This window comes from Vicugna pacos, chromosome 5, assembly GCF_048564905.1.
Source record: "Vicugna pacos chromosome 5, VicPac4, whole genome shotgun sequence".
NCBI classification, from domain to species: domain Eukaryota; kingdom Metazoa; phylum Chordata; class Mammalia; order Artiodactyla; family Camelidae; genus Vicugna; species Vicugna pacos.
Genome location: NC_132991.1, coordinates 22974109 through 22987500, shown reverse-complemented (window position 1 = coordinate 22987500; position 13392 = coordinate 22974109). Strand labels below are relative to the sequence as shown.

The window sequence follows — 13392 nt, the reverse complement described above, 5'->3', positions numbered from 1 at the left end:
AGTTGGTCCAAAGAGCCTTCAAAAAGAGATGAATTCCCTTAACTTCGTCTAGAATACTCATTGGATACACAGACGTGCTCCAGGAAAACGCAGATAAATTGGGTATGGTAAATGGAGACACTTAGAAATGTGGCTAATTTTCTTTCTTACTCACTCAAGCAAGGACAGGCTCTGAAAAGGACCAGGTACCTGGGTCCGTCCCCACAGCCCTGGGCAGATGGACCACTACCACTCGGCTTCACGCTGGCTCATTTACTTGGTGTTTTGCAATCCTTAATGTGCACAGCTGGCAGCTGAATGCAGGTTTGATACTAACAGTTTAGACATCTTTAGATGTAGCAGATGGAAAATTTTACACAAATAAAGTAGGAGAAAGTGTGCAATTAGGTTTTTATCTGCAGTTACATGATGCATCCTCTGTTTTAGTTTAGAACATCACCTTAGTGGGTGGCCATGATCTCTCCTTGCATCCAGGCCCTACCTTCTTGACACCACATTTGACGTTGGCTAAATGCCCACGTACCAAACTTTTGTTTTTGTTGAGTGTGAATGAAATAGGGAATGCAACAATCAGCAAAGCAAAAGGCATACCATCAGTGAGACTGTAGCAGTCCGGTACATTATGGCTACATTCCTTGCTAGTTAAGTCACTATGGTAAAATCCTTGGCAGGATTTTTTTCAATAGTTTATTCATGATGTTCATTATTATGAGTTGTAAAGAGTATGAGAATTTCATTTTTAAAATGTCTTATGGAATGTATCACTTTCTTAGATCTTGTAGACATGCTGTGGAAACCATAACATAAAATATGAGTTACTTACAATAACTAATTTTAATCCCATCTGCTAAGTATGACAACATTAGCATTTCCACTTAATTAAAAACACCCTTAAAGCAGCAATGTTTTAATCACTCCATTTTATTTACTCTCCTCCAGTGTCACTTATAATTGTAACTTTTTATTTTTTAATAATGAGGGATTTTTTTTTTTCTCCTTGCATCACACAAAAAAGTGCTGTCGATAATTAGCAGTCTTCTGTTATTAGTAGACTCAGGTGTCACAACTGTGTCTCATCCTCATTACAGTAAAAAATTTCACCTATCAGATTCATTATTGCTAGATAATGCGACTGAGAGCCTTTGCAGGCCCTCCAGAAAAGTAATTCAGCCAAGCAAAATTATCAGCTAATTATATTTAGAATCAAAAGCCCAACAACTATTTGCAGATAAATTGTATGAATTGAAGTGAATAGATCTGAATATTAAGATTCATAGATTTAGCAGATGATTTGTTAATTGGAATAAAAAGGTCATTTGCTAGTCATTTTAACAATAGATCAATTGGAACCCTATTTATTATTTAACTGGTAGTGCATAAGAATTGAAACGATGAATAATTGTATTATTGTCATGAGATGATCATTTTCTTCAAAATAGCAAAATATGAGGAGGTTATGAGAAGGAATTTTATAAATTTCTTTTTAAATATTGTGGCAAACTTAACATAGTTTAAAACATGGTGCTGATAAAAATATCAGGTGTATAAAAAGGTCTAGTATTTTAGAAGTCAAAATTACAACCAAAAGTGGTGGTGGTGTTTTTTGTTTTTTTCGTGATGAATTAGAAATATAACTACGAATAAGATAATTTACAAATAAAAGGTGGCATCCAAATTTGTACATTTTTTTCTCTTCCTAAATCAAATAATGCCATTCCCCTCTCACTGGATTTTAATTAGCAGAGGTTTTTTTGGGAAATGGCATAGTACATGCTCATACGATGACTCAAAATGTAACTTGGCCTGCAGTTTTCTTTCGGGGAACAGAACACTCTAATTCAAATCCATTATTAAAAAGCAGATAACATGTGCACTTTCTGAAATGCCTGTGACTTCACTCTTTTGATTTTATGTAATTACAAGAGAATGTTCATATGTATTTGCTTTTCGATTGGCACAGAATTTTAAAACTGAGTGTCTTCAGATAAAGTGCATATTTTCTTCTGGTTCATAAAGAAATATCCCTGGTTTACGTGCTCAAAACTTTTGTAAATGTTTTATAATGCGGTCACAGTGCAGTTTATAGCTGTGCTTACAGTAAGAATTTCTGTGTGTACCCTTTGTATGTAAAGAAAAAAGAATATTCGCTATTAGTTTGGATTTTGAAATTAATCATTGGTAGCTGGATCCTGTGCCTTCCCACTGTGTTATCCTGCAACTGCTCGCAGTTCTCAAGCAAAACTTTGAACTCAGTATTTTTCCAAACTTTGCAGCTCAAAGTAAATACTTTTCATCTAAACTAATTTCAGTTATAAAATAGGGAAAACATCACCCACTTAAAAACAGCTTAAATTGCATGTACTTTGTCACTGTAAATAAACAAGGTAAACATTGACATAACTTCAAACTATTCTTGGGTTGAAAAAAATCTGCAGTTCAAAATAAAATTCCGCCTTTGGTCAACATTTTGGATGCAATTCAAAGTTTCTCATAAAATAAACATATTTTAAAGAGTGTTTTGAATTTCACTGCATAATTCCTAGCCAACAGAAATTACAGTGATATCTTTAAGGTTTATTATATGTCAGATCAATAGCCATTATGCAAGGCTAACACAGCCATCGAGATGCAATACCTTTCTCCCGCTTAACCCTTACCTCCATGACATTGAAGGAAAACTTCCTATGGGTGGTCCTTGGGGAAATCCTCTCACAAAGTGAAACTTTCTTGTTTCTTTGTTTAATAATGAAAGTATTCTTTTTTGGATAAAATGGAAAGTGAACTGAATTTGGGGTCAAGAAAGCAACATATTCATTAAGGTAATCTTCATGACAGTTTTTCAGTAAAAGGGGGGAATGATTTTGCATCCTGCCTAATAACAAATTGTTTTGAAGCTTTAGCTTAAAATGAAAATGCCCCATCACAACAGATTGTAAATTTTTTTTCTGATGCTTTTAAAAGTGCCTCGATGATTTCTACGGCTACAGTGTTAAAGTTAAGTATTTGCTATTTTATTTAAACATTTCGAAAAATGAACATTCTGGGGCTTTGCAGCATTATTAAGAAAAGCTGTCCATACTTTACCATGTTGTTACATGTGTTTATCTGCTGATTATAAAATGTGTTAAACAGTATTTTAAAAACAAAAAAAAAAATGCAGAGCTGCGCTTTGATTAATTCAGTGAACAAAACATATGCTGTTGGTTCTGTTCTCTGAAATTCATATATGATCAATAAAATCTTTTAAAAGAGCAACTTTGGCTTTTAGGATCGTACTGCCGACCATGTTTTTCATCCCAGTTAACTCTGGGCTCATACTGTTAACTTAGGCAAATAAAACCACTTTCTAGCTATGATGGTAATGTCTTTTTAATGGATTCTTATCCTCTTTCTAAAATTTCTTTAGGTTGGAAGCTGTGTATTGTGGCTGTTACCCACTTTGTCCCAAAGACTTGGTTTATCCTGAAATATTTCCAGGTAGCTGCTTTAATGTGCTTTCGTCTTTGTTGAGATTTAGTCCATGATTCATGCTAAATTAGAAAGTTTGAAAATAAACTTAGGCAGGAGCAATTGTTTATTTGGCAAGTCAACATGTTAGTGTTAAGGAAAATTTTATGTGTTTTAATACATTAGAGTAAGCTTATATTTACCATCTGTTCTTTTAAGATAACAAAAAAGCAAGTTTTCAAATAGCATTCTTCATTGTTAGCATACACATCCCATAATGATGGATTTTTATAAGCAGGTCAGTGTTACTGCAATTGCTTACAGATTTTTTTTTTTAATGATATACACAGAGAAAAATCGAGGACTGAAAGTCACACCAAATTATTTAAACAATTGACTAGTTAATAATATGCAACTGTTGTACAGAGTACATACGGCTGCAGCACTGGTTCTTTGAAAAAACTCTCATCACTAAATATATCACATATGCATTGTGTTACATTAGAATAATGTATTTTAATCACCCAAAGGAGATGTCTAAACAGCACAACTACACAGTCTTATTTAGCATTAAACATCCTTGTGAGCTGAGGTAACCTTATAAAATCATGCTTAAATAATGTAAAACACGAGGCGGCACAGAGCAATATGCATTTTTAATTAGTAAAGTGACTAATATCGAGTGTGTGCTTTGAGGTTTTTGTTTCATTAAAAATGTATCTGTTTTTCCTGCAGCTGAATATCTGTATTCTACACCTGAACAGCTTTCAAAAAAGCTCCAGAATTTCTGCAAGAGACCAGATATTATAAGAAAACATCTCTATAAGGTAGTTATTGAGACGAGATTTACGTGGTCTAAATGCCATACTGAAGTACAAAGAAAAATCTTGGAAAAAAAACATTTAATTAACATACTAATGTTTAAAGGAAACATGCTAGGGAGGGATATTAGTTGTTACACTAACAAGGATTAATTAAACTGGATGCCAGTTGTATTAACCTAGGTCTTATGAAATACGTGCACTTAATGCACGGTACATGCTTTTTTCTAATTTATTGTTTTCTAAGATGACTGTCCTTTACGTTTAGTCCCAGGAGGCTTATAAAAATGAACCTGGATTAATGTAACTCATTAGTTTAAAAGGAAGTAAAGGAAAGATTCTATCTACAATTATACTAATGAGGATAAGCCTTTCTTCTCATCATAATGAAATCTTCAGTCCTCAAAAATTCAGGTGAATGGCATTCGTGAAGTTTGGTGTTCATTTTTTAACTACTTGAAAGATGAGTCTCAAGGATCAGATGTTCCCCTCGTCCAGTTTAATAAAATTACAGGAAAAAAAAAATCCTCAGTTCGTTTAGAATTAGACTGTCACTCTCCTCTCTGAGTGGCAAAGGCAAAAAAGAACAGAGTTTAAATAGTATCATCATTCAGTTCCCTCATTCATTATGTTTTTTCCCTTGTTTGAATCAAGATTTTTACATTGTTGAAATAACAACAGAAAGAGACCCTACTAAAAGTCTAAGTAATTGAACTGGGATAAATCTGCTTTACGAGTTTTGAAGGTGGCTCTAGGCCATGAGTAATATACCTTTTTATATTCCTTGAATGTCGCATCTTCATTTTACATAAATTCAGTATAGTTTACAATCTAGCAGCTTTATAATCCAGCATATTTTAATTTTCCTATGTTAATATATAACCTCTCACCACACGAAATACCATTCTCTGCCTTTCTTCTCTCCTTTCCCTTTTCATGGCCTAAAATACATATTTACATAGTGATGCATCAAAACATGACTTTGTTTCTGCAGGAAACAGTTAAACTTCAGGAAAAAAGGGAGAGAACCAAAAATGCAATTTAACACCCAATTTCAAGCTCATTATCTTTCATTGTCTATTAACTTGGCAATGGTTCAGAAGGTAGCTCATAATAGTTTAAAATGCTGACTGAACAGTTCCGGGCTTCAGTATTACTCCTTCAGTCAATACGACTGTATCGTATACACGGGAAGCTTCAAAGAGCAAACAGTCTTCCAAGGTTTACGTCCAGATTTCCTAATTTTGAAAGTTCAGTCGTGGTCTGCTTTGTGTAAAACGTTAATTTAGTAGTTTTCCCACGGGACCGACTATCAAAATGTGTAGATGATGAAATTGAAGAAATAGAATAGTACAGATTAATACAAATGGATTCATTTTCCACATGTGACACAAAGCTATTTTCAATGAGTTTATCATTTAATTATTGATTTCTTTTTCCCTTCTGGTAAATTTTTGGGCAAGTATTTTTTTCAGTTGTATTGAGCTGAAATGGACGTCCAGCACGGTGTTTAAGTTTCAGGTGTGCAGTGTAGTGCTGGACCTACACTGTGAAGTGATCGCCGCCGTCAGTTTTACTGCTCTTACATCACCTCATATAGGTACTACCAAAGAGGAAAAACTGTTTTTACCTGGTGATGAGAATGGTGAAGGATTTATGATTGTGTTTCCACCATTAAAATGTATCAGTTTGTAATTTTGCTTCCAGATAGGCCTCATTATCCCTGTTATTCCGCATCTGCAAATTTTTAACCATTTCAAACGTTCCTGCAACAGGTTGCTTTTAGTTACAATAGAAAACAGATCTCCAGTTGAAATATTTTAATTGCGGCTGTTGCCATAACATAGCTATAATTATTTGGCCAACAACTTTTGGAAAAACTCTGAAAAAATATCAGCTTAGTGGTATGCTGTTAATATACCAAATTGTTCCTCTTACAGCTTGAAAGATAACCTATACCTTAAATGCTTTTTCATGTCACTACGTGTTTTCACTATATATTTTCAGTCTGTGCATCCTAAAATGCTCCAGCGTAAAGTTTTACAAATTAGTATTTCGTGCATAAGCAGTTATAAGAATTTATATGTATTTTTTTATGTATTTTTTACCATAGGTATTTTTCCCTTATAAATCTATTATATATTTTAGTATATGTCCTCATTCATAGACCTTGATGACATTGTACCCAACAGTTAATCTCAAAGATTAATAAATTAGTCCAAGGATTAGAAGTAATCAAAAGCTTTATGATGCAATTGTCAGGAGAAACTGGTAAGAATCACTGGAAGGACTACAGATTTAGTTTGGTTATTGTAATAGGATTTAGACCCCAAACAGGAAAAGAATGCCTGCTAAAACTTTGTAATTAAGGTGTAGTAAGTTACACTATTTTTTTTTTTACCATTTGTTTTATAAATATACACATTGCAGGTAACATTTGCCCTCACTAAATACCAGAGACTTATTCCCCGCCCCCTAGGCAGCTTTTTATCTACTTTTCTTATGCAATGGGAGAGACTTTTGTGTATACTATAAAGAGAGTGTTGGGTTTTTTTTAGATTCATTCCATTGGACAGTGCTGTTTTGCTTTTAAAAACATATGCTTCTAAGATCTAAAAGGATAAAATGTCACTGAATTCTTTAATTTGCTCCTTTTACATTTTTACACCTTACTCTTTTTTTTGTTGCTAAAAGTTTACATTTTAAAATCGTCTCAACTACTTATCATATAGAGTTCACTTTAGGATAGGATTTTTCATATGGATTCACACTTAGGAATTTAATGACTAGAATAAGGCTACTAACACTTGGCTTTCTTCTCACATGAGACATTATACTTTCAATATGAGTGAGAGTTTGGGGGCTATAACTTGAAGCAGGATTTGAAACAGAATGCTAGTAACTGAAAAACAGAAACAGAATTTGATACTTTTTTTTTCTTAAAGTCACTCTTATAGTGACTCTCTCTACTACAGAACACTGTGCCTATGAATTCTCACCTGAAATGGTTTCAGACTTGAAATGTTTAAATTCCTCACGTGCATGCAAGTGTGTTTTCCCTCTCTCCTTCTCTCTCTCCCTCTCTCTCTCTCACATTTCTCTTAAGATATTTCGAGAAATGCATGCAGAAATTAAGTTTCTGAATTATTTTAAAAACCTAAAACCAGGTTCTTAATTTAAAAAATCTAAAGCCATTTCTTAAAAAGTTTGCAACCAGGCTCAGCCGTGGACTGCAGCGTCCTTGCACTTTCAGGACACATCCTTTTCTAAGTAGGTTAGACACATCGGCCACACACTTACCACAGAGATCAAGTGGGTTTCACTTCATCTACGGTAGGGAGCTCTTTTGTGATTCCCAAACCTAACTTGAACACAAGATTCTAGAAGTAATCATAAAGTAATCAACCAAGGATTAAGTTCTTACACTAACATAATTCTTCCTTTCACAGCCCAAGCAAGTCTAATACCGGGAAGTTGTATTTTTTGTCTCATTTTGACTATGTGAATTTACTTACCGAAAATTCCCAACAATTACTTGAGATCAGAACTTTATGCTTCTAGAGAACTTTTGTTCATTATATTTTAAAATGCTTTAGGAGAAAATTTTATGGACATTCCCTTGTGACCACTCTTGAAAATAACACAAGAGCACAAACAGGGCAGTTGTATAAAATACTCACTGCCTGGATTAACAGAATAGATTTTCATTCCCACCCAATTTCTCATTTAATTTTATTTACAAACTGAGCAATATTCTGTGTGAAAAAAAAAGAGATTCCATCCTTCCGTTGCTTTACGAGAGTAAACTGTAGTTTCTGAAGTCTTTTCAGATGATAGAAGCTGATTTTTATTTTGTCCTCCTCCCCAATGTCTTCAGCATTCCAGAAACCTTTCTAACCTGCCGTTATTTGGAGGAGAGGATAGTTTTCAGATTTCTGCCTCAAAGTGACTCCAAACAATGATTAAGCTTACAATTCAGACTCAGTACCCAGGAAAGCCATTTGTGGTAGTCCTAATTATATCAGGCTATAGCTCCCCGAACCACAGCCAAGCCACTTCACGTTTCCTTCAAGAGACTGGCCACTTTAGAGTCCCCTTTTAATTTGAGCATATACTCTAGATGTGAGTAAGGTGGTGCTCACTAGTATTAACACTCATTCAAAGTCATTACTTCTTCTTTAAAAGTGAAAACTTAAACGCTTGTGACAGTTTCAGAACGTCTAAAATCTCTCCACCGCACCAGCACAATTTAAGGCAAATTCTCAGTCTCCATCGTTCTCCCTCTCTCCCCCCTCCTCTTCCCTCTCTCTTCTTTCTTCACTCCTTTCCTCGATTTTGTCTGGCTTGGTTTCCCTTTGATTTGTCTGAGTAAAATAAAAGCAGAAAATCTCTAGCACAATAGATATACGTGGGGTGATGAGGACCCCTTAGAGGTTTTGGCTACTTCTTCTCTGCTGCTCATTTGTAGCCTGGCTCTAGGTGAACTTCTTGGCCTCTACATGATTTATCTGTAAACTTGGAAGAATTCTTTTTTTCTTAATTCTTAATAGCATTTTCCCCCTGAGGTACTGCTATAATGAAATAATGAATATAAACCCGTTTGTAAACTTGAAGTGCTTTATAAATTCCATGTAATAGTAATGGCATTTCTCTTGTGCCTTCGCCACTTAAAAGTAAAATTCACATTCGCAGAAACATGCCTTAAGAGTGTTGTGTATCTTGTGTTTATAAAAGTTAAAAGTTGGATGATAAACTTCTAATAGCTGTCATCCATAACATAAACCAGGAAATACGTGTGCAGTAGAATGTACCCATTTGCAAAAAAAAAAAAAAAAAAAAGAAACAGGAAAAAAAAGGGGGGGGTTCTTTCCCTTATGGTTGGAAATAGTTACACTTTAAGCCAATCAGAAACTGGGATTTCCTGAGGTGATGAAACTTGAGAACCATTTACTTGGTGGCTTTTGGAAATCTAATTGACATAAGTTTTGCAAATTTGCAATATGAATTTTAAGCCTGCTTTAGCCTTTCAGGTCGTTAATGCTTCTTCATTGCTTTCTCTCCCGTACAGGGTGAAATGGCTCCTTTTTCCTGGGCAGCCCTACATGGTAAATTCAGGTCTCTGCTTACAACAGAACCTAGGGAAGATTTGTGACAGATGGGGCTAAGTCACAAACTTGCAGCCTAAGGCAGAATCTGTAGAACTTTCCAGAGTGTGCCCATATTTACCTGATCAGAGAGAAAAGAAAATCTGCAGAGGAAGCTGAGCCCGGCTGCTTGTCATAGCTGACACAGAGCCATCTGCCACAAACCTGTGGCGGCTTCAGATCTCCAATCCCTGCCACCACCCCAACTCAAATTAAATACAGATTCCTAGAGACGTTATGATGGTTACACATGTCCTCGGCATCACATGGAGGAGACTGTTCAAAAAAAATATGTGGCCTGTTGTATAACCGCACTCATGTATCCCATATGTGGTGCCACATTGAATTTCCGGTTGAATCCGTTTTTATCCTTTGTACTGGATGACATGGTGCCTGAATTCTTTCTTTTCGCCGACTCGATGGCAGCCAAACTGCAGCTTCAAACGCTCTCACTTGGCTGGGTTTCTACCTAGGTTGCCAGGTTATCATCGGAGCCTTCTTGTGTCCTCAAAGGGCCACAGGGTCTGAAAGGAGGATCAGGATTCTACCGACTAATTGGGCAGCCATCTCAGGACTGTTCGTGGGCAAAGCAAATTAATGACTCCCTGGCACCGGGGTTTTTAAGTGAAGGTATTAATAAGGGGTCTGGCGGGTATTCCCATGATTCACAGAGTTACATTTGCATTTCGTTTGTCTTAAAGAAAGTTGCAAGATAAACAGCTGTAATTCAGACCAACATGGGGAATACACTAAGCGGGGCCATCCTGCCCATTAAAAATGAACACAGAGATACATGTTTTAATTTTTTTCCAGGGATAAAAATAGAGAAATCAAAATACTTCTAACAAAACCACTCGTTTTGACATAAATACTCCTCAAAAATATTTGCATCTAGCTACAAATATAATCTTTCCAAGATAAATCACTTATGATTCCAATAGTCTAGCTGCTGTATTTGTTGATGTAAAGATGTTTTGAATGGCTAGATTGTAAAATAAATTTTTAATAAAGTGCCCACTGCAATTTTTAATTAACATATCACATCTCCGTGTGAGTGTGTGCGTCTCTCTGTAGGTTTCTCCCTGAACACTTTCCTTGTGTCAGAGACAACGAATACAATTGTTCCTTTTCCGGATGAACAAGGATCTGTTTTGCAAATGTTTGTGAGATATTATGACATTTCCAAGATTTTCTTTGCATTCTGGAAAGCAGGAGGTAAACATTTGTAGTCATTAAGGTAAAGTCTGTTGATAAACCATCTTCTGTTTACTGACAGGTAAATTGTAACTTTCCTAGCTTTTGAAATGAGTAACTTCTATACACTGCAGGATGAGGAGCAGAGGGGTAGACAAAGGCCAAGCCTGGCTCTCTGGCTTCTAGAAGGATTGAGTGGTCTAGCAGGCATCTGAGAAAGAGCGGGCATTGCTTCAGCAGTCTAGTATTTGACAGGTAGCAAAAGTAGAAGCAGGAAATAGATCAAGGTCAGGGGCCCAGATGGAGCCCTCCGGATGGGGGCAGTCCTGCAGATACATCAGACAAAGCAGGAGTTCAGGGCCCATGACGCCAGGGAATTTAAAGCCAGAAACAGTAAGCTCTGTCTTTGCACAGTGTCTTCTCCCTAACCCGTGTTTGATGGACATCCCAGCACTGACTTTGAGCCCTCACTTTCCGAGAAGTCACTGAACAAACTACCCCCTCACCCATAAAACAAAGGGCTCAGAGATTATTTGGGAAGTCCCTTTTGGTCTGAGACCGTGGAACTCAGAATCTAGTGGGTGTGCTCCTTCTGAGTGCAAAAGTTAAGGTATAAATACACCTAAGAGGTTCTTAGACTCCTCCTGAGCAGGGTTTATCATCTAATGAGACGCTTCTGTCAGGAAGGCGTTGTGTCCTAGATGACATCTTCTCAAAATAATATTACACTCTCACAGCCAAGACACAGTGCTCAATTTTATTGTGTTTTACTATCTCGAAAATAATGAGCCCACATTTTATAGTGAACAAGATATTATATGCACAACTGTCCATATACTTTTTCTCACTAATTGATGGGAAAACAATATTAACTACCTCTCAGATAGTACATCCAAAACATTTAAATATTTTCCTGATTTTGGCAGATACAGTATTGCCAGTTACCTGTGTATGGAGATTTTTTTTTCTACAGCCATAAACTCAAGTCAAATGTTATCTTAAGCTGTACCCACTATTCCTTCCAGAATAAAAATTTACATGAATGGTGTCACTTTTTAAAACTATGCTGTCAGATTTGGGATTAGTGCAAATAAACAATAAAAACTTCTCTAAATGTGTGATTCTTAACATTTGAAAAGATAACTGTGTGTGTGTGTGTGCGTGTGCGTGTGTGCGTGCACGTGCCCACTTAACAACCATGATATAGTGGAATGGAGTGTTATTAAGTAAGTTAACCCATATTTTGTGGAAATCAGAGGCTAATTGATGGTACAAGTTGACTCTTTAATTCCCATTTCCTTTACTTTCACTAAAGAAATCAAACACTACCATTATTTCTTATTTTGAGTGTGGTTGTTGAAAATTTTTGTTCTTTTTTTAAACATTCAATTATGTTCATTTTATTCTTTGGAAATGAATCACTAAACCAGTTTTAATCTTAAATGTCTGTAAAAGTCTGCTCATTATCAACCTTGATACAATGTGGAGAACACTTGTCCAGAATTTACCTAATCTCTGTTTCTGGCTAGGTGTTTCTATAGTAAATAGCAAAGCACCTAGTTCTTAACCCACATTTATACCATGTTAATCAGGAGTAGGTCAAAAGAGCTTTCCCCAGATGCTCCTAGTTTAATAAGCAACCTTCAAATACGGTTCAGTGTAAGTGCCCTGCTCGAGCTCCAGACATGCCACATCAAGAAGGCAGCAGAATCAGTAAGTCAGTGGAAACTGGCCACCATAGAGGGCTGCACGAATTCATTTCAACACCTTGAAATGCATCTGGAAGAGAAGATTTCATTTTATGAGGAAGGTGTTAATTATATTTGATATTTTTAAAAGTAAAATCTGTTTTTGAGACAGCATCTGCTACCCAGAAATATTATGAGCCACAAAGAATTTTTCATTTCAATCTCAAGATACTTTCTGTGGGTGATAGAATCAGTTTTCAAATGATAGCCCATGTGGTCTTTTAGCTGTTGACGTAATCAATGAGTTTTATTCTTCTATTGACTATTGACAAGTATCACCCTAAGTCCCTTTCTGTTTCAGTGGAAAGTTGGAGAACATGTTTCATTTTGAAAATCTGAATTGAGATGCAGGACAACTAATGCTTCTGTAATGTGCTCTCCCTTCAAAATTATTCATCACAGTGTGACGGGGAAAGTTTAAAAACAAGCAAGCAATCCTACGTGATGCTCAAAGATGTGTGCATGGTGTGATTACATGGAACCAACAACTTGGGAGTTAACCCCAAATTTACAATAATGGTTAAGTCAGAGGAGTGAAGGTGGGGAAATATAGCTGGGAGAGACATATTCACTGTACAGTTAATGGTCTTTAGCTGGGTCATAGTACACAAAGGCTTATTTCTACTCTTTACGACTTTGTACATGTCTTAAACATTATTACTGGATATACCTTTTGATAGGAGCTATAAATGCCTTAGTGACCATGTATAACATAGGAGCTTTAACACATTGCTACTGTGCATCCTTCACATTTCTCACTCTAAAATACTGATGGAATCAGGAGACCATTCTCCCTCAGACAGTGAAAGAAACTGCCCTAACTACCAGTCTTGCATGAGAAGACTTTCCTCTGCTCACCAGGAGCCAAGGACTGAACTTGGCCCTGAAACAGGTCATACTATGAAGAAAGTTGAACTTGACTGTCCTCAGGCTTCTTTTTCCTGGGCTCCCGATCACCACTTCTAACTAATGCCTGTGGCGTTACAAATATAAGACGGAAAACTATAGCTCTATAAACTCCCTTTTGAAGAGTAAAGA

The 13392-nt window shown here is 36.1% G+C and overlaps 1 protein-coding gene across 10 annotated transcripts in view; it reads left to right on the top strand.

The window, feature by feature from the left end:
• Nucleotides 1-11714, top strand: part of GTDC1 (glycosyltransferase like domain containing 1) — a 344764-nt gene extending 333050 nt beyond the window's left edge. For all 10 annotated transcript variants that reach the window (XM_072960919.1, XM_072960917.1, XM_072960921.1 and 7 more), the window contains 3 exons: nucleotides 3407-3477; nucleotides 4183-4274; nucleotides 9337-11714. In XM_072960919.1, coding sequence (XP_072817020.1) covers nucleotides 3407-3477; nucleotides 4183-4274; nucleotides 9337-9420 — 247 coding nt within the window. In that variant the 3' untranslated portion in view covers nucleotides 9421-11714. The remainder of the gene's footprint in view (nucleotides 1-3406; nucleotides 3478-4182; nucleotides 4275-9336) is intronic.
• The last annotated feature ends 1678 nt before the right edge of the window (nucleotides 11715-13392 follow it).